This window comes from Melospiza georgiana, chromosome 6 (assembly GCF_028018845.1).
Source record: "Melospiza georgiana isolate bMelGeo1 chromosome 6, bMelGeo1.pri, whole genome shotgun sequence".
NCBI lineage: Eukaryota > Metazoa > Chordata > Aves > Passeriformes > Passerellidae > Melospiza > Melospiza georgiana.
In genome coordinates this window covers 2662036-2680671 of record NC_080435.1, presented here as the reverse complement: position 1 = coordinate 2680671, position 18636 = coordinate 2662036, and the positions used below count along the sequence as shown (strand labels likewise).

Below are 18636 nucleotides of genomic sequence, written 5' to 3'. Positions count from 1 at the left end.
AGAAATGCTGTCCAGGTTTAATTGAAAAACTGAAATGTCAGCCTTAAAATGAGAAGCATCAGCCTCATTTCAAAAGTTTCTATTACAACCTCAAGTAGCTGCCTACTAAGAGTTCTAAGAATGTTTCTGTTCTTAACCTCTATTACTTTTAGCTGTTAAAAATCTTTTTAAAGTCTGTTTCTTTGGGAACCTTTTGAAGTTAAGTAAGGGTAAATCTGAAGGAATGGTGGGAGTGTGAAATGGGACAAAATTCTAATTTGAAACCTGGATTCCTAAACCTTTCCTGAGATTTTTCTATATTGCACTTGCCCTCGCCCTTTCAGTTGATGTAATATGAGATAAGCCTGTATAATGCAAAATATGTAGAATGTTTTATTCATTTTTACTGCAAGTGCTAAAAAGGAAAAAAACACCCTAGAAAAAGAAAATAAGTAAAGCCTTTAAAAATTGTATTTATAGTATTGATTTCAAAGCCTTGCAGACAGCATCTCATGAAGGTTGTCTAAATACTTGCATCAAGTATTTCAGTAGTCTTTCAGTAAGAATTTAATGTGAAGTTCTGCTGTAACTGCACATGCACACATCTTTGGATTCTACATTTAGAGATAAACTCTGAATTTAAATGGATCTTAGAGGAGTAGCTGAGATTTTGTGGAACAAGAGGAGTCCTCTAGTGTAAAGGAAAATCTTTTCTGTTCCTTCCTGCCTCCTAAACACTGGTGGAGAGGACACTGTCAGACTGTTACGGCATTTGCGCTTTGTCTGCTGTCATCATCATATTTACTAATGCAGATTTGTATCTGTAATTTAGCTGAAAATCTATTTGCCAGTGCATAGCTGAATACTTCTAGCTCATTTGGCAGTATGTGTTGGCATAAGAGTCATCATGGAAGCAAAATGTGTGTTTGTATTTGGGTCTTGTGGCAGATGTGTAATACAACAGAGCTACTGCTCTGGCAAGGCCACTTTCCTGGCTCTACCCCCATTTGAAGTGTTCTCTGGTTATGATCTGTGATTGTGGCTCATATTGATGTTTATCTGCCTTTTCAGAATGAAAATAGCATATAGCATCATTCACTTTTCCTTTTTTTTTTTCCTTGTGATGTTTCAAAGACAGCACAGCATTGTACAAACACAGTGGAAACAAAACTTTTTAATACACTTCTTCTCAACTTCTATATAGGTTCCTAAAACAATTTATAACCCACCCATCTCATTTGGTAGCTGAAAAGCTGAGGTTTGCAGTCAAGGCATTAGAAAGTGCAGGTGACTGAATTACTGCACCAGCTCAAGTATGTTTAAATTATTCTGTGTGAGTAAGTATGTATGTAGGGGACAAAAAAGATAAAGAGAAGAGGAAATATATACTTGCTCCTCTTTTTTACTTTTTTTTTGGTGGAACTTGGGGCAAAAGAATGAGTTTTGTGGAGTGAGCTTAAGGTGTATATGAAGTTTGCCCTCAAAACAGGGTTAAATTCGTCTTTTTGGGTAACTTAATTTCCCAAATAAAATGTCTGCTTCCAAGCAGCACTCCGTTCATTTTGCGTTTACAGGGTATTTTTTAAAAAGAAATTTCAACTAGGCTTCTTCATTTCTGACTTTTTGTTAATATTAAAATTACAGCATCAAGTTGGAATGTTGTGTCTCAGTTTTAGCTGTCTTTGTGAAGGCAGAGCAGAGTGAAGACAGGAGAAAGTCTGAAGACAGAAAGGGCTGGAAGGAAGGAGAAGCAGCAGTAGCTTAACTGATTGTTTGCCTTTGCCTTACACAAATGTGGCCCTGCAAACACCACACATTAAACAAACACACTAAAAATTGATAAAATAAACCTTGATAATAGGATATTGAACTGTCTTTGTAAGTTAAATTCTGGCTGTATTTAATTAAGTAAAAACAATGTTTCAACCATGATACTTTACCTTATTGTTAAATGGACAGAAAATGTAGGATAAAATAAAACTGTTGCTGCCTTACTTACTGGAGCTTTAATTTCCCCTTGTCCATATGTGTATTGTGAGAACACAAAGCATAACAAATAGTGTTTGCATTTAGTTCTGAATACAGTGAGGTCCACGATCACTCTTCTCTCTCTGAAAGCAAGCTTCAAAGCCTGTCTGGCTGCCCAGAGACTTTGCATTTCTGCACATGTGATGGATGAGTTCGTTGTTCTAATAAAGCATGGCTGTTGTTGGAGGTCATGGTCACAGGAGAAACACAATCCATCTTTAATGAGGGGCACTTCTACAGAGGCCTTGGATGCCAAGACAGAGAGGGAGCATTTAATTTTTTATTTGATGTAGAGGGCCAGTGCAGAGACACTATCTTTTACTTTTTTTTTTTTTAATTGCTAAGAAGGTGGGAGCTGTATCCGGTACAAACATTAACCATTTTAGATATTTTGGCTTAGGTCCCAAGTGTAATGAATCTGGAGGTTGCAAATGTGTGTATTTCTATGGCTAGATCGCTGATGAGGTAGGGAAATCAAACCTCTGGCCATGCACAGATGGTGTTAGACTTGCCTGTCTGAGCATCCATCCTTAGGAACTGAGGTCTCACAGGCTGCATGCTAACTAGCAGACAGTGCCTGTAATCAAGGGGAATATTATGGCCTAGGGAAATTCTTCAGAGCAATTCCCATCAATTCACATAGTGGATGTGTATTTGAAGTACCTCTGATAAGTAGGAACTTGTGTTAGAAGAGAATCTGAAGGTGGATCTTCTCATTGGCTGGGCAAATTCTGTTACATGTATGCCCTCCTTTTTGTTTTCTAAACTATTTGTAGATGTTGGACCTTGTGATGAGGGTTATTGGGACCTTTTTGTTCAGATCAAGAAGCAGCAAATTAAGAGTAACAACTTTTCTTCACTGGATTAGTTATAGTTGGAGTAGTGTACAAGGGATATAGAATTACACACGTTACCAGTCTCCTTACGCATTTATTTTGGTTTTTAAGCTCTAAAAATGAAATTGTTCTCTCACGGTGAATTTATTTGGTATTTTAATTATATTGCCTAAAGACTATGTCTGAATACTGTGTATGTGGCTGTCTAAGAAGAAGGTAAAACGCCTTCTCTAAATGTAAAGAATGCTAATTATCTTCTTCCCCTTAGCTTCTGCTCTTAGACCTGTGGGAGACAGGCATTATTTAGCAAAGGGAGGGATGAACATCACTTCTTCCAGGCTCAGAAGAAGTTAAAACATGAAATGTGTCTGCTGTGGTTCATTGACATGTCTGTTCTTAGATTTGTTCTTTCAATAAGCATCTCTGAAAGGTGGCAGGAAATACCAGCACTGTCAGTACAGAATCAAAACTGGGAAAGAGCTGTGTGTTCACCAGAAAATTGGAAATGCAACTCATGCTTAGACTTTGAAAACCAGAAAACATTGTATGCCTATTCCCTGAATTCAGCATTCAGGAGTATAATATATTCCACAATCCCAATTTTATCTTTCTTGTGCTTGTTTCATTTATTTAGGCTTTGTTTAGTTTAACAGTTTTAAACTAAACAGGTACAGATTTAAGTATCTAAGGTAATGCAAGTGTTGGGCTATAGTGAAAAATGTATTTTTAATATTTAATAATTTGGCAGTTAACCGGTTTCTTTTCAGCCCAATTCTTGTGTTGTGTTCATTGTTCTGATATTGGAACAAATGGCACATAAACTCTTTTAGAGGAGAGAAGGGTTTGCATGTACCAGTATTCAGTTTATTTGAGGTAAAGATTTCTTTAAAAATATACTCTTAAAAGCAAACATTTTTGCTGTATTTTTATTTGTCTTTCAGGTTGATCCAGCTTTGAAAGAAAAATTAAAACAGAACCAGAACCCTGTGACACTGGAATCTGAATATGAGGTAAAATAAATTTGTTGCCTGGGGCCCATAACCTTGGCTACCCTTGATTACTCTGGCCGCTGGTGGGTCGTATCTGTCCCTAACTAAAATTAGATCAACCATCTGCCTTTGACTCACTGATGTCCAATAAAAACAAGGATTTATGTAAAGAAAGGTTTTTGAACACGTAGTGCTTCTTTCTGAACACAGCTTTACTTTGATTTCCAGGCATCAAGTACAGTGGTACAAATAAATTCACTATTTCTGTGGTTAACCTAGTTTATAAATGTAGAGCTGATGTTGGCCTTAGAGGGAGTGTGTGTGAATGTAAGTCAGCACTTCTGCTGCATGAGTTTGGATGATCTTTAGACCAAATTACAGAACAATGTGCATTATGTACTTTATCTTATTTCTTCTGTGTCTTTGAAACAACTGTCATTCCTTTTACATGGTTTCAGAAAATTTTATAGAAAAATAGTTCACTCTTCCTTCAACACTGCATTTTCTTCAAATATTACTGAGTTCTAAAGTGTCTGTTTTAACTAGTTCTGTATCCAGAGTCTTATAAATTTTCAGGCCTACAAAAAGCCATGTTAGAAAAACTGGAAAAAGCCTCCCTGTGACCAGAAACAAGGGATAAAGCTATTTAAGATTATTTTAATGTTTTGAAATTAATTGAATCAAATGTCCAACTAACACTTCATCTATCTCTGTGGCCTTTATGCTGAGCACAGATTTTTGTTTTCTTCCCACATCACATTTCTGTCACAAGCCTTTGAAGATCTCGATTGCACCCATTGCTCTCATACTTAGGTGTCCAAATGGCAGTACCTGATCTTGATAATAAAATTTTACTATTTTATTACTCTTTTGTGATTTGTCTGAAATAAAAATAAAACTTACTTTTTATACTGTCACAGGCCTAATTTCACAAAATATTTACTGGTTTTTACTATTACTGCAAATAGTTTTGGGCTTCCCCTTGCTATAAAGAATTGTGCTTTCTGGTGCAGGGAATAACAAGATGGAAAGTTCCAGTGGAGACTCAAAACTTACAAATTCATTACGTTCTGATTGCTTCTGGGATTACTGTCTCTCAGTTTCCATTCAATATATTGTAAGGCTGCTCTGATTTGTTTATGTGGAAGAAAAAATGAAAAGAACCACAAGCAGTAAAAAGAACCACATCTTAAACTCAATATCTAACCTCAAAATCAACAGATCTGTATTCAGATGTACCATAGTCTTTCTTCAAAAGATGAGTAAATAGGTTAAGGAAAATATTTAAATAGCCACAATTCCATTATCTTTATGGATAAATCAATGCTAATAAAATACATCTGGCATAACAATATATTACAAGCCTTCTTAGGTAATGAGACTCTTTTCTGATGGACAGAAATGACAAAAGCAATCTTACTTTTTCTTAATCTAAACTGTAGAGAGTTCCCAGACTGAAATTCTTCCAGAGTAGTGCTTGGGTGTTAGAGAGGGCAGATCAGTTCAACAAAACAAATGGATTTGCATAATGAAAATAGATTTGGATTATTGTTTTGAAATCTAATATCAATATATACTTTATTATGGGCACCAACTTGCGAGCACACTTTAATTTCTTGCTTCAGTGAAACTTGTGAAACTACCAGCAGTCCTGCACATAGTTTGCAGGCTCCACGCTGCTGAGTGTGTGACAATTTTAAGTCACTGTTAGCTCTGTGTTCTGGTGGATAAAATCTAACCAATCACCCAGTTGCAGCTAACATTTAGGAGTAGTTTTCTGTGGGCCCCATCTTTTCCACACTAGAGGGGTTTGGCTGGACGTTTTTCTCCTTTCTTTATTTTTGACTTGTCCAAAATACAGCTCTTAGGAACACCTTCTAATTCAATATATAGGTCACATTGAAGGATTACACTAGTGGCTGTTACTAAATATGGTGTGATAAGAGATCAAGGGCAGTTGAAAAAAAGTTGCTGTTTTGATATGTAAAGCCTTATTTTACAATATTATTAGCATTATATCTGCAGTTGTTACTGAGGATACCATGCCAGCTCTTTTGAAGCATGGTTGCCTGATAAATGTCCTTTGCCCTCCCCAAGATCTTACTGTCCTTACAGAAGTGTACATTTTGAATTCATACTGAATTCTTCTAGAATGTCATAATTTCTTCTATAAGTGTACATATATGCCCTTATGGGCATATTTAAAGAAGTAGGACATTTCCAATACTTGAAACATGTTGAAGTCTGCATTTTGTCTCTGATGTGGTGGTCATGGTGATGTAAAAAGATATAATCACAGACCTAAATTATCGTGAGGAAATTAACATGAAGACATTTTCTTACCTTCTCATTTACTAAATTATATCTTCTCAAACTATAAAAGGAATGTTTCTGGTCAGGATACTATTTTAAGGAAGGAAGAATTTACATGTGTAATTCATACTGCATTTCTTGTATCTCAGATCTGTTAATAATGGCATTTATCTTGTGTCTTGGGACATGCCAGAGGAGCAAGTTACCTTTGCATACACTCTTCATTGTTTATGCATTCCTCTCACACACTTTTGTGTCCTCATATGACCAATTAGACCCTGCTGCTCCCCTTTGCCTAATAAATCACAGCTTTGTCCACTAGTGATGCTGGTACTAATGTCAATGTAGTTCTGCTGCTGAGCTGGGCCTTGTAGAACACACTGTAAAAAATGTCAAGTGTTTGACCTGTGACAAAAGCCTGAGTATTTTATTTGAAAGGACAAAAATTTATTTGAAAAAGGGAGATAAAAAATCTGATTATGATGATGAGTGAAAACCGTTCTCGTGGTTGTTTAACAGTCATAGTACATTCCTCTTCATGTGTTTAATGCAGTCTCAAAATAGCATTCCTTATTCTAGCACTTGGTTTCTGTACTTCTGTGAAATTAATGGTCTAATGAGCACTAAAAAATCTGGCCTCAGTTACATCAGACCCCAAAATACAGAATTGTTCTTAGGGGTTTTTCTAGCAAATAAAAGCTTCCTTAAGAATTTACTAACATTTTGCCGTGGAAAAAAATCATTTAAGTTTGAATCAAATATGTGATATTCAGTGGGAATCAATAGCAATTGAAAGTAGAGGAAAAAATATTCCAATAAATAAAAACGTGAAGGATTGCTATGGAAACAGTAAATGAGTTAGTCATAAAGCAGGGAAGACTGATAAAAGATGCTAAGGGCATCAGAGCTGTCTGATAAGTAATCTGACAAGGACAGGGGTAAGAGGATGGTGTTGCAGCAAACCAAGAATAAAATAATGAGGATATAAAATAATGAGTAACCATGTTGACTAAGTAGCAACATTCGAAAACGTATCTGTATTTTTTTAGAGAAAAAAGTCCTTTGTATTTGAATCAGATGTGCTTCCAAATTCCTTAATAATCAAACAAGATGTTAGGTACCTACTAGACTGATGGTTTATAGCTATGTTCTAGGAATGGTCTTGGAAGACTTCAGTGGCTGCTGAAAATTTCAGTCTGGGAATGATGGTTCTCTGGGAATCATCACTAGGCAGGAAGGTGATACTATTAAAAGAGTTCTGGGAAATTTGGGACATTCAGGTACTATTGGGTACTTTTATCAGTGATGTGAAAGAAATTGTGAAATCATTACTAATGTGCAAGTGATACGAAAATATTGCAATAGTAAAACTATGGCAAGGCAGGGAGAGAGAGCTGTTCATATAACTTGCTAACATGGACCCATTAAAAGTGCCAAGTACCTTTTAGAGTAGCTGAAATTATTTATTTCAAAAACTGAAAATGCAGAGTAGACTGCATTCTGGAAAGCAGCAACTCTGAAAAAGATTTAGGAGTCGGTGAATAAATAATTCAATTTGATCTTCTAGTGTGATGTTGTGGCACGAAAGCTAATTCAGTGTATGAATATGAACAGGAATGGTAGATGTAGGAACAGGTGATTTTACTTCTGAGTGTGGCACTGGTGAGGCTGGGACTGAAATTCTGGTTCTCCTTTTGATATCTGGGGTTTGAACGAGGCTTTAAGAACAGATTGCAGAACAGGCTGACTGTACTGACTTAGGGCTCTAAAAATTCCTTAAAAGAAAGTTAAAGATTTAAATAATATGAAAGGGACTGAGAAGAATGGTGTTTTCAGATAAATACTTCCATGGGAAGAAGGTCATAGGAATTGCATATTTTTTACTGCAGAAATTATAGTAAAATTAGAAGTAAGGTCTGTTCTTAATAGCTGGGAAGATCATTTGAACACAACAGCCAGAAAAATGAGTCTTCTGTGTTTCAAAATACCAAAACTAAAACTTTACAAGGTTTTCCTTCAACTCGTTGCAATTGACATAATAGTCAAATGGTCTGCAAATGGTCAGACTAGAGAATGCTGCTTTCTTGACTTAAAGAGTATGAATGTTGAGAAGGTTTCACTCCTAATAATTTGATAAATCACAAAAAGTCAACAATGGTTCTGGACAGAAGTTTTTTAATTGTTTGTCCTGAGAACTACAGCAAAAGACTTGTAATTGCAATATTAAAATGTATATTGAGGACAGTTGAAAAATTAAAAGTAGGTATTTGGATAGGTGTTTTGGGAATATAACCTATATATTTACTGTTCTAAAAGAAGCATTTGAATAAGCTCTTCTGAAAAAGACTCAGGCCACTTATTGCTTATTTGACATAACTTCAGGGATCATGGTGCCAGCAGAATGGATGAAACCTTTCTTTCAGGGAGTGACAGTGTAGGATCACAGTAATTGCATCCAAGTGTGTGGACAGCAGGAGTGCTCTAGAAAGAAATTCCTGGATGCCAGTCATTGATATCTGCAAGTGTCTTGTTGCTGGCATTATCAGTACCAGAGGATTACTGATTTTGTTGCTGTTCAAGAATTAACAGATTAGTGTACTGAATTGATTTACTTCAGTGTCTGTGAAGATAGTGGTGGCTAAATGCCTTGAGCTGTCTGAGAGCTGATGGAGATCTTGGGAAAATATCCCTCCTTAGTGACTGTCATGACAATAAATAGGTTTAGATAAATGAAGAGGTTGAGATACTTTTCTTCTTCCTTTAATCACTCTGTTCCTTCCATGCACTTTTCTTTCTTGGTGCATTGTCCATCCTAGCCATTAGATTCCAACTGCCCTCCATGGTGTGTCTGGGACAAGCTGAGTTTCTTGTATTTCAGTTTATTCACCTGTGACATGTTCTTTTGTGTTTTTATTTCATTGTGAGTCTTCAACACAGTGTTTTGTAGAGAAGTACAAAGTTCTGTTATTTTATCATCAATAGAAACTGCCTTGGGAAAGGATTTTAATTCAGATAGTTTGTGTTAGGAATTTTATTCTGAGTAGATGTACAGTCCATAGCCAACCTATAGTTTTTGACCTTTTCTTTTTGACATCTCAATAGTTTTCTGTACCATACTTCAATGTGTTCAAACTATAAACTATCTTCATAGTTTTTCCTAGAGAAACACATTAAGGTGGAATTTGGTGATGGGTATGGCACAGGAAGAATTCTGGTCGAAAAGTCTCTTGCAGGAAAAAAGCCTCCAGAGTAAAGGTCATAGGGTGTCAGTTTTTACTGGTGTTATTTCTGGAATGCATCTCTGTTTAATAGTCCAGTAAATTCTTTCATGGTCATCTCTCAGCACAGGATTTTTCCTTAACTGAATGCTGTTTCTTTCATATGTTTCATTTGCACTTTCCTTATCCAGTAAGAAGACACTGATGTCTAATAGATGGAAAACAAGGTGAGTGATTATCAGTCAGACAGCCAACATGTTTGGGACTGTTACAAATGATCTCTTCTCATCACCCTGTCTCTTCTCTCCAAAATAGAATCCTTAGTATCAACTTGCATTCCATGTGTGTTTTCTTGGTTTTTAATGCCACATGAATTGACCACCTCTTACCACGTTAGGGCCAACACTGTATGTTGTCTCAGTCGCAGAAAAGCCCAAAAATTTGAGTAGGGCAAGTTGTATGCACACATCATGGCTGAATTCTTTCATTTATTGTGTTAATGAGTGCTGCTAGCTACTGCTTGTTCTAACAGGCTTACTGATCAAACAGAAAAATTATATGCAAGATTCTGGTGGAGGCTGAGCATGGAGTTTGCACACTTCTTAGCTAAAGAATCAAATTTCTAAAAATTGAATGAAGAAGTTCCCAAGTTTAACACCTGACTTCATTGTGTGTCTGGTAAAACGTGGTATTTGCCCAGGGATAGCTGGGAGGCATCACTGAGAAGTTCACAGGCTGAGGAAAATGGTGTTGGTAAGTCAATATGTAATAATCCATCTTGTTTATAGCATCTTCCCCTCAAGTCATTGGAGAGCCAGTGTCCCCCTGTGCCATCTTACAGCTCTAACACAAATTGTCTTTAAGCACAATGCACTTCAAAACCAACATACCTTCCAGCTCTAGAAAGACCCCTTCTAAAACTTCATGCTGTAAAAATTTAAAAAGATGCCTTGCTCTTTCTAAGACAGAAGTCTTCCCTGATTTGATTTGAAGACCTGTTGGTTCTAACAGAATGAAAGGTAGTTATTCACATATTATTTGTGACCTGTACATTCAGCAATTTTGCTGAGAAGTAGCTTTACTGTTACTGGCAGTATAGTATGTGAATAATGCTCCTATTATTGTCCTCATCAATTAGAAAAGGGATGTTAGCTGTAGAGAAGAAACAGGAGGATTTTTCCCCTATGAGAAATTGCACAACAGCACAAATCAAACAGTAGCCGGTGATATTACTGAAAAACTATTTATGGCTGAAAGATTTGAAATTGCCCTGTTAATGTTTAGCCCAAATCATAGCTTCTCAACAGGGAAAAGCATTCTGTTTCAGCATATAAATTGATAAGCAAATTCTGGAAGAGAGGTGAGTGGAAAATCAGCAGGGAGGTGTAGATGAGAAGCAGAAGTCCTAAACTACACTAACAGTGTGAATGTTACCTGAACCAACTGGCACCAGGGTGGGGGGGAGCATGTGAGAGGCAGGAGACTGAGCCCACCAATTCAGAAGGGTCAACTGCTTGCTGAGGTTGACTGCTGATTTGAAGGAGTGTGGTTACTTTAAAGTAGTTTCTTAATGGCCTGGATTTAAGTTTAATTTGACACTGTTGCTGTGAACCTTCTCTAGTTGTTTCTTTTCTTATGCCCACACACTTCTGTTAGTAGTTTCATGGTGGTAACCGATCATTTCTTGTTGTGGTAATCTCTTAGTCCTTTGCTGTGGTGTTCATTGCAGCTTTTCCCTCTCACATAAGAAACCTTGTTTTTCATATCTCTTTGGAAGGAAAAACATCATGTGTGACTCATGGGTCTCATATTTTTTTATCCTGGTACACCTCATCCTTTTTTTATTAGAGTTTCTTTTTATCTTTATTAGAAGGACAGACTGTGCCAGATTTTATATACAGAAGGTAAAAAAATGTCGACACTTCCAAGTATTCATAGTCTTAGGAAGTTGTTTGAAATAAACCATTTCATTGGTGTCAGGAGGGCTTTCTGGGCTGCAGGTAGAGACGTGCTGTAGAAATCTGTATGGTCTTCTTAGCAGCAAAAGAAATGTCATTTTTTACACTTGCTGGTCTCCCGCATTGTTAAAGATCACACATCCCCTTCAGTCAAGTTCACCTTTATTTAGTTGAAAAAGATGCTGCAAACATCCCAGAAGTCTGTCCCTGGCTGCTTATATTTTAGAGACTTGTGCTGCAGTAACTAGAACATCCCTTTATAAAGTTTAGTATGATATAAACTTAGCAAGAACAAGGAGTCAGATTTGGGAAATTCCCTCATGCTGTTGACTTTGCTAGGTCTCCCAAGTAGTGAATTTAGGGATAAATCTCAGTAAGCACCACCTCTCTTTCTGGGACAGAATAACCATAGCTTCATAAAACTTTTCTATATCAGAGAAATTAAAACTATCCTAAATATACCTAATTGCTTAATTAAAAGTGGAATTTGCTGAATTTGGGATGTTTGATCTTGAAGTTGTACTACTTTAATCCTGCTATTATTTATGTTGGACCTTTCTGAGTTTTGTTTTTGCTTAGAAAAAGAAGATACACTGAAAGTAAATGACCCATGCATGCATTGTTTTGACTTTGTCATAAAGCTTGTGCATCTTTTGGACTGAGAAGTCCAGCTTGGGTGATCTGCAGCTGTAATGCATAAATAGCACTGGATTAGCCTCTGAGATTTATTGTGGTTTTTAAGAGACTCTCAATTTTAAGAAGGAAAACTTCTTGTAAATTAGGATGAAATCATGGCAAGGCCTAATTCCAGATGGAAGTTTGTCTCATGTTATTTTCTCTTATGTTAAAAATTCAAGGTTGTGTAATTATGTAGTTTTAACTGAGTGATAGAAATAAAGTTTAGTTTACTGAGCACTTTGTATCACTATAATACCTTTGCATAAAGCTATGACAGTATTCTGTGAACATTAATTAAACTCTGTGACACCTCTGAGGTGGAGGCAAGTCCTGTTTGCATGCTTTACATATGGAAAAGGTTGCGCAGACAAACTGGTGGTGCAGTTCCTCAGTACACATCTTCTGTGAAATAGTCACTCAAAGATGTTTCACTTTTCTCTTCACCCAATGTTTCCTTCAGCCAGTTCAAGTGTTTCCATAGTCCTGTGCCCCTATAGGATTTGTTCATAAGCAGTACGGATTTATTTGCCTAAACTATTTTGTTGTTTCTGGTTTGAGCACAGCCCCACATCATTGAATTGGCATAATTAAAGGGAAAATAATGCATGGGGAAAGTCTTTTAAAACCAGTTCACCATAGGTTAATTAATTGTGCTATAGATGAATGCTATTGGATCCCACTGAATTAAGCAACAAAGCTTCTATTGGGTTTTGCCAGTCTTCAGTAAAGCCAAAAGGAGAAGCAGCTCTCTGGATACTTACATGCCAGTCCCCCCTTACCCCCTGCAATTCTTCCCTTAATGAACAAAAACCAATCTTATTCAGGCCATATTTTGCTGCTTACTAACTTGCTTGTTTTCTAATATCATAAAAACTAAACGTTCTCTAATTGGAAAAAAACCTCTTCCTTTTAAACTGAAGATTCAATCACTAATCATGGGCTATTAAATCCCAGATTATTAAATCACTAATTGCAGATATTAAATTATGTCACTTCCTAGGCAAAGTAACACCCAGTTTATATTAAGAAAATGAGATGTCAAAAAGATGGCTCTGAGAAAGAGTTATATAAAAAAACCCACTAAAGCCGGATCAGTGCGATGATGAAGTTAAGATTTTCAGTTATACACAAGACAGTAGATTCAGTGTTAGCTGTAATTTTGTACCTCTTCATCTATATATCATTATAGAGCTCCTCAATATACCTTTTGTCTCTTCAAGCTTTTTTGACACCTTTAAAAAACAGACTGTTCAATTGGTTCAATTCTTTCACTGCCTCTTACAGCCATGAGGATATTTTTCCCTGGCTCATCTTTTGTCTGCAAATGGGTTTGCTTACTATAATGATGGGAAATAATTTGCTCTCTATATCAGAGCTATTTCTTTCTGTGTTGTTCATCACAGAATTTATTTCATCAAGCTGTAAAGTAAACAGGATTCTCTTATCCCTCCTTTCACATGTGAGAAACTGAGACTAAAGCCAAGGATTTTTGCAAGTGGCCACCTTGAATTTACTCAGCCTGAACACTAATAGGTCTAAATGAATTTCAGCAGACTTCAGTTTGTGTACTGGGGCATGAAGACTATCCTGCAAGAGTAGAATTCAAGCTCTCTTTTTAAATTTTATCTTTTTAAGGCTGTCAGAGGCTTATAACTTGTACTTAAGCCAGGCATTTGAACCAGCAATTAAGCAGTGAAGGTCTTTTTATGTCCTTTTTGGTACCTTTGCACTAGTCAAGCCATTTGATAAGTCTTAAAAGTCAAGTGAGGCAAACAGTTGAGCATATTTTTCTTTTTCACTGTGCCTGTCTGAATAACTGCATTTTTCCCTTGAATTTACAGCTTCTGTCAGTCCTGTACTCTTAAGAGGCAGTTTAGCTGATTTAGGGAGTGAATCAGTAGATTTAATGGACTATACTGATCTTACTTTAAACAGCTAATTTTCAATATCCTTTGGGCTATTTAAACAAGCAGGAAAAGTGCTGCTGATCTGATCTGATTACATTTCAGTGTAGTCTCCAATGATTGAGTGTTTAGTACATTTGAATTGGGAGAAGAAGTATTTCAAGTTTTAGCCTTCCAGTTCTTATGAATTTCAGTTTAGTAAAAGCTGGAAGTAGTTTAACATGTGATGTGATGTCTTCATAAAGTTAGGTAGACAATGTCCAAGTGGCTCAAATGAAAAAAAAGAAATAAGAATAAAAAGACCTAGCCAGATAAAATGGAAGATATTGACTTCAGCTTCATGTGAGACCAGAACTAGCTGTTTGCCTGCATTCTCACTGTACAGCTCAGGCAATCTGAAGGAGCTGTGTAACTTTGCAGTTTGTGCTCCACCTAATTAAGAGGACTGTCAATCTGGTTGTATTCTCATCACTAAGATGAATTTACAATGTAGCTATGTGCATGTCTTTAGCCTACATCTAATGTAGCTGTTTATTCTGGGATGATTCTGTTGTAAGAATTTTCATATCAGTGACCAAGCAAAAAGGGTAGGGTTTTACTCAGCTGTACGCCAGGTACTCTCTTGGTTTAACCCCAGCAGCCAAGCCCCACACCTGCTCATGCACTCCTCATGATGGGAAGGGGGAGAGATTCAGTAAGGTAAAAGTGAGGAAACTCATAGATTGAGATAAGGCCAGTTTAATAGCTAAAGCATAAGGTGCTGGTGTAAGCAAAGTGGAACAAGGAATTAATTTACCAATTCCCATGGGCAGCAAGTGTTCAGCCATTCCCAGGAGAGCAGGGCTCCGTCACGTCTAAAGGTTGCTTTGAAAGACAGACTCCATCTTTCTGAATGTCCCCCTGTTCCTCCTTCTTCCCTCAGCTTTACATGCTGAGCATGGTGCCATATTGGTGTGGGATATCCCTGTGGTCAGCTGGGGTCACCTGGCCCAGCTGTGTCCCCTCCTGTGCACCCTCAGCTCACTGAGGTGGGCTGGAGTGAGAAGCAGAGACAGCCTTGGCACTGTGTGAGCTGCTCAGCTGTAATGAAAACATCCCTCTGTTAACACCGTTATTTTCAGCACAAATCCAAAACATATCCCTATACTTGTTACTATAAAAAAATTCTACCCCATCCAGAACCAGCACAGATACATATGAAAATAGCTATTCAGTAGGAAAGCATTGCAGAACAGATTCTCACATCCCCTTTCAGTAGTGACACTCCTTCTTTTGCTTATCCACATGCAACAGTTGTGCTCTGTTATTCCAAAATTGGATAGCTTCAGTTCAGAAAGTTGGAATGTCAAATCATTCTGCCTTCTGATGACTGATAACTATCCCATAAACTAAATTTTTGCAGATACTCTTGCTAGTAAGGAAGGTGCTTTCTTCTTGAATTGCAGTAAGACTACAAAGTCTTTATACATGACACAAAATATTAATGATCTCTATGAATACAATGATAATAAAAAAATATAGTCTTCCTATGTATGCATTAGAATCTTTATTTCTTGATTGATTAATAGATCTTATTTGTCATCTCAGGCAGTGCCATTCATTGCACTGCACATTGTAACCCTTGGTTGTTTCATTCTGTCAGTGTATCCCAGTGTGTTTTCTAGGTACCTTTATGGTTTCTATTAGAAACTGCCAAGAGATTTTCTGGTACTGATTTGTTTGGATATGATAGTTTTGAAATGTGTCCCGTTTTTGACAAACCTGCTCTCTATAAAGCCTCTGTGAAGTTTCAGGGACAAATTAGTATCAACTTTTTGGTAAAGATCCTCAGTACGCATGTGTCTTTTGATAGACTTCTTTATGTAGCCTATCTTTAGATACCACAAGTTTTGTTGTACTTATTTTAAAAGTTGATTAATGCTCAGGCTTTGGGAGACAAACAACTTCGGAATAGTTGAGATCCTCACAGGTGTGTGATACCTTTGTGTTGAATTAAATCAGCATGCATCCCTTCAGTTAAAGTACAAGGTTATTTTAAGTGTAGTTTCCTTGAAGCTTCCATTAGAATCAGATGTTAAATTCTGAATTTGCAATCAGAGGAGATAGTCACTGATGGATGATGTGTACCTTTCCTCCTCCTCTCTCCTTTCATGTCAGTTCAGATCCCTCATGGGGAAATGAAGTACCAGCTAAGCATAAGATGTATAAAGTAGTAAAGACAATTCTTCAGAAAGACCTTTGCCAACTCAACAAAAAGTTCAGTTGCTCTTACCTTGTGAAAGTCTGCTGTGTTTGTGCCTGTGTTCTCATATATCTTCTGTAGAGTGTTGCCTAATTTCTTTTGATATCTGACTAACCTCATTTCAATTTCCTCAATTGTAGAAGTGTCAGGAAACTTTCACATAACATGAACTAAGCAGTAGGTCTATTCTGTTATAGCTGTTGAATTTTTCTGCAACTATTATTCAAATCCCTGGGTGTTTGCCATTTATTTGAATGATTGATAGTAGACAAATTAGGCCACAGGCTCAGGGCAGGGTGAAGTATTTTCTGGTGTATTTTTACAGCATTTGCTGAGATGAGGCCTTGATCACAGGTCAGGTTTGAGTCCTACTGCAGTTAAGGATCATTCATTACTGGAATGCAGTGTTGCCCTGTTCAGCAGCACCTAGGACAGCGCTGATTCTGGCAGTGGGGCAGACCCTCTCCTCAGTCTCCCCACCATGTCCAGTGTGCTGTTCCACTGCTGGCCTGTGGGACTTGAGGTCTGTGTCCTGGGAAGGGACAGCTAAGCCTCTGCCAGTGGGACTGTGGAGATTCAATACATGTTTGTGTTCTTTGACTGCAGCTCATGGTAGGTGAGGTCAGAAGGGCACCTGTTCTTCATTTACGTTGCCTGTAAGTCATTGGTAGTTCTATGGGGGGATGATAGGAGTAGGCAAAAAAAAAAAGAAAGGTAATTAAATCTAGTTTTTCAATACCAGACAGTTCAGTCAGGTAGCATATCTCATATATGACTTAGTAAGAGGCCTGTCTGTGGTGGCTGGGTGCCATGGGAAACTCGTCAGCAGAAAGCATTGCATACCTCTCTCAAGTTAAAACCACACGGATTGAAGGGGTTTGCACCGTTGCTGTCTCTCTTTGTGCTAGATAACTAATCTTTTCCAGCATGCTTTGTATATTTGCTGACAGGATACTTCAGCTCACTAATTACTAATCCTTCTGTTTGAGCTATGCCAATACTTGTCACTCCTACTACTTCAGTGTTTGGCAGACTTGCAGTTGAAGAACAGATCTGGAAACAAGGTGAGAGGAGAAAAAGTGAATACAAGGTGTGTTCAGTCTTGCCCAGATCCTGCAGTGCTTCCTGTCCTTAAATGTTACTTACCTGCTGACAAGCAGGTTCAGTAATGCCTATCTTAGTCATTTATGTAGAAGTATGGATAACTACTAGGTTTTTCTTTCTTGCTGAGCTTCTCATGCAGACTAGATTAAAGTTCATCAACCCAATGGTGATATTGAGTTTCTTGTGAAAAAAAAAATCAATTTGGAATCATATGTACTTTAAATCATGGATCTGTCAAGGTGACCCTGGTTTGTTTTTTTTTTTTGCTGTTTGTCTGCAGAAGCTGGAAAAATCCAACTTGGATAACTGGGAGAACATCAGAGGACCCAGTCTGTGGGAAGATTCCAGGACGGTTCAGAAACAACGGCGGGAGGCTCTCCGTCTCAAGACAGAGTGACTGAGAAAGCTGCCTTTGGTGCCTCTGGGAAAAAAAAGTCTCAGGCTGGACTGTCTTAATTTTTAATCAAGTGTCAGGAACAGACATGGGAACATTTGCACTGAACAATTCAGCTGGTGTATGTATAAGTAACTGTGAGATCAGTCCAAAAAGCATTGTACTATATGAAGCTCTTTGTTTGCATCCATTTGTGCAGAGCACCATGGGCTTTATGTGAATGTATATGTGAATTTTCAATTAAAAAAAGCTGATTATTCTACTGAGAATATCCCACTGTTTTTCTGTTTTTCAGTCTCTAACATTCAAAACTGCTTCAGCATGGAATAACATTTCAAGAGTCACTTGTCAGTACCAGAAGTTGTCATCCTAATGAGAACAACAGTGCTGTCATCTAGATGTGTGTGACCATATAAGTGCTGCTTCACAGAGTCCCTGTATGACTTCAGGCCCTTTAGCTTGGAAGGGACTCTACAGGCATATGAGCTGTTCAGAACAATGAGCCCAATTTTGGCTAAATAATACTCTTGTGTTTCATTTCCAAGGACTGCATAAAGGCATGTACTGAGTGTCAGCTGATAATTGGTCAAATAACATTTGTTTAGCTGTGGTTAAATTTCTGTGATTAGTTTATCAATACCTTCATGCAGGCTGGACCTCTGCTCTGGAACCTCTCAGTTTAAATTGGAAGAACTCTTCCTTGCAAAGAGCTGTGCTGCTTCTCTGTGAGTACATATGACAGCAGAATCTTCTTCAGCCACTACATAGTGGCAGAGCTCATCTTACATGTGCATGTGCATAGAAATTTTTTATGTTCCAATCAATTCTTCTGAAATGCTTGTCTTTTTATATTTGTCTTTGTGTGCTAAATCTTTGCTGTTAGAGGACATTGTGCTAACATTCAGGACCCTTCTGCCGAGAAAGCTCAATGAAGAAGCATCTAGTCAAGTTTTCAAATGAAATGAAGCTTTTGATAAGGAGTTGCAACAGACT

At 37.4% G+C, this 18636-nt stretch overlaps 1 protein-coding gene across 2 annotated transcripts in view; it reads left to right on the top strand.

Annotated features, from left to right (window-relative positions):
• Positions 1–17912, top strand: part of LOC131085339 (cytochrome c oxidase assembly protein COX16 homolog, mitochondrial) — a 44110-nt gene extending 26198 nt beyond the window's left edge. For both annotated transcript variants that reach the window (XM_058027355.1, XM_058027356.1), the window contains exons 3-4: positions 3785–3853; positions 17530–17912. In XM_058027355.1, coding sequence (XP_057883338.1) covers positions 3785–3853; positions 17530–17646 — 186 coding nt within the window. In that variant the 3' untranslated portion in view covers positions 17647–17912. The remainder of the gene's footprint in view (positions 1–3784; positions 3854–17529) is intronic.
• The last annotated feature ends 724 nt before the right edge of the window (positions 17913–18636 follow it).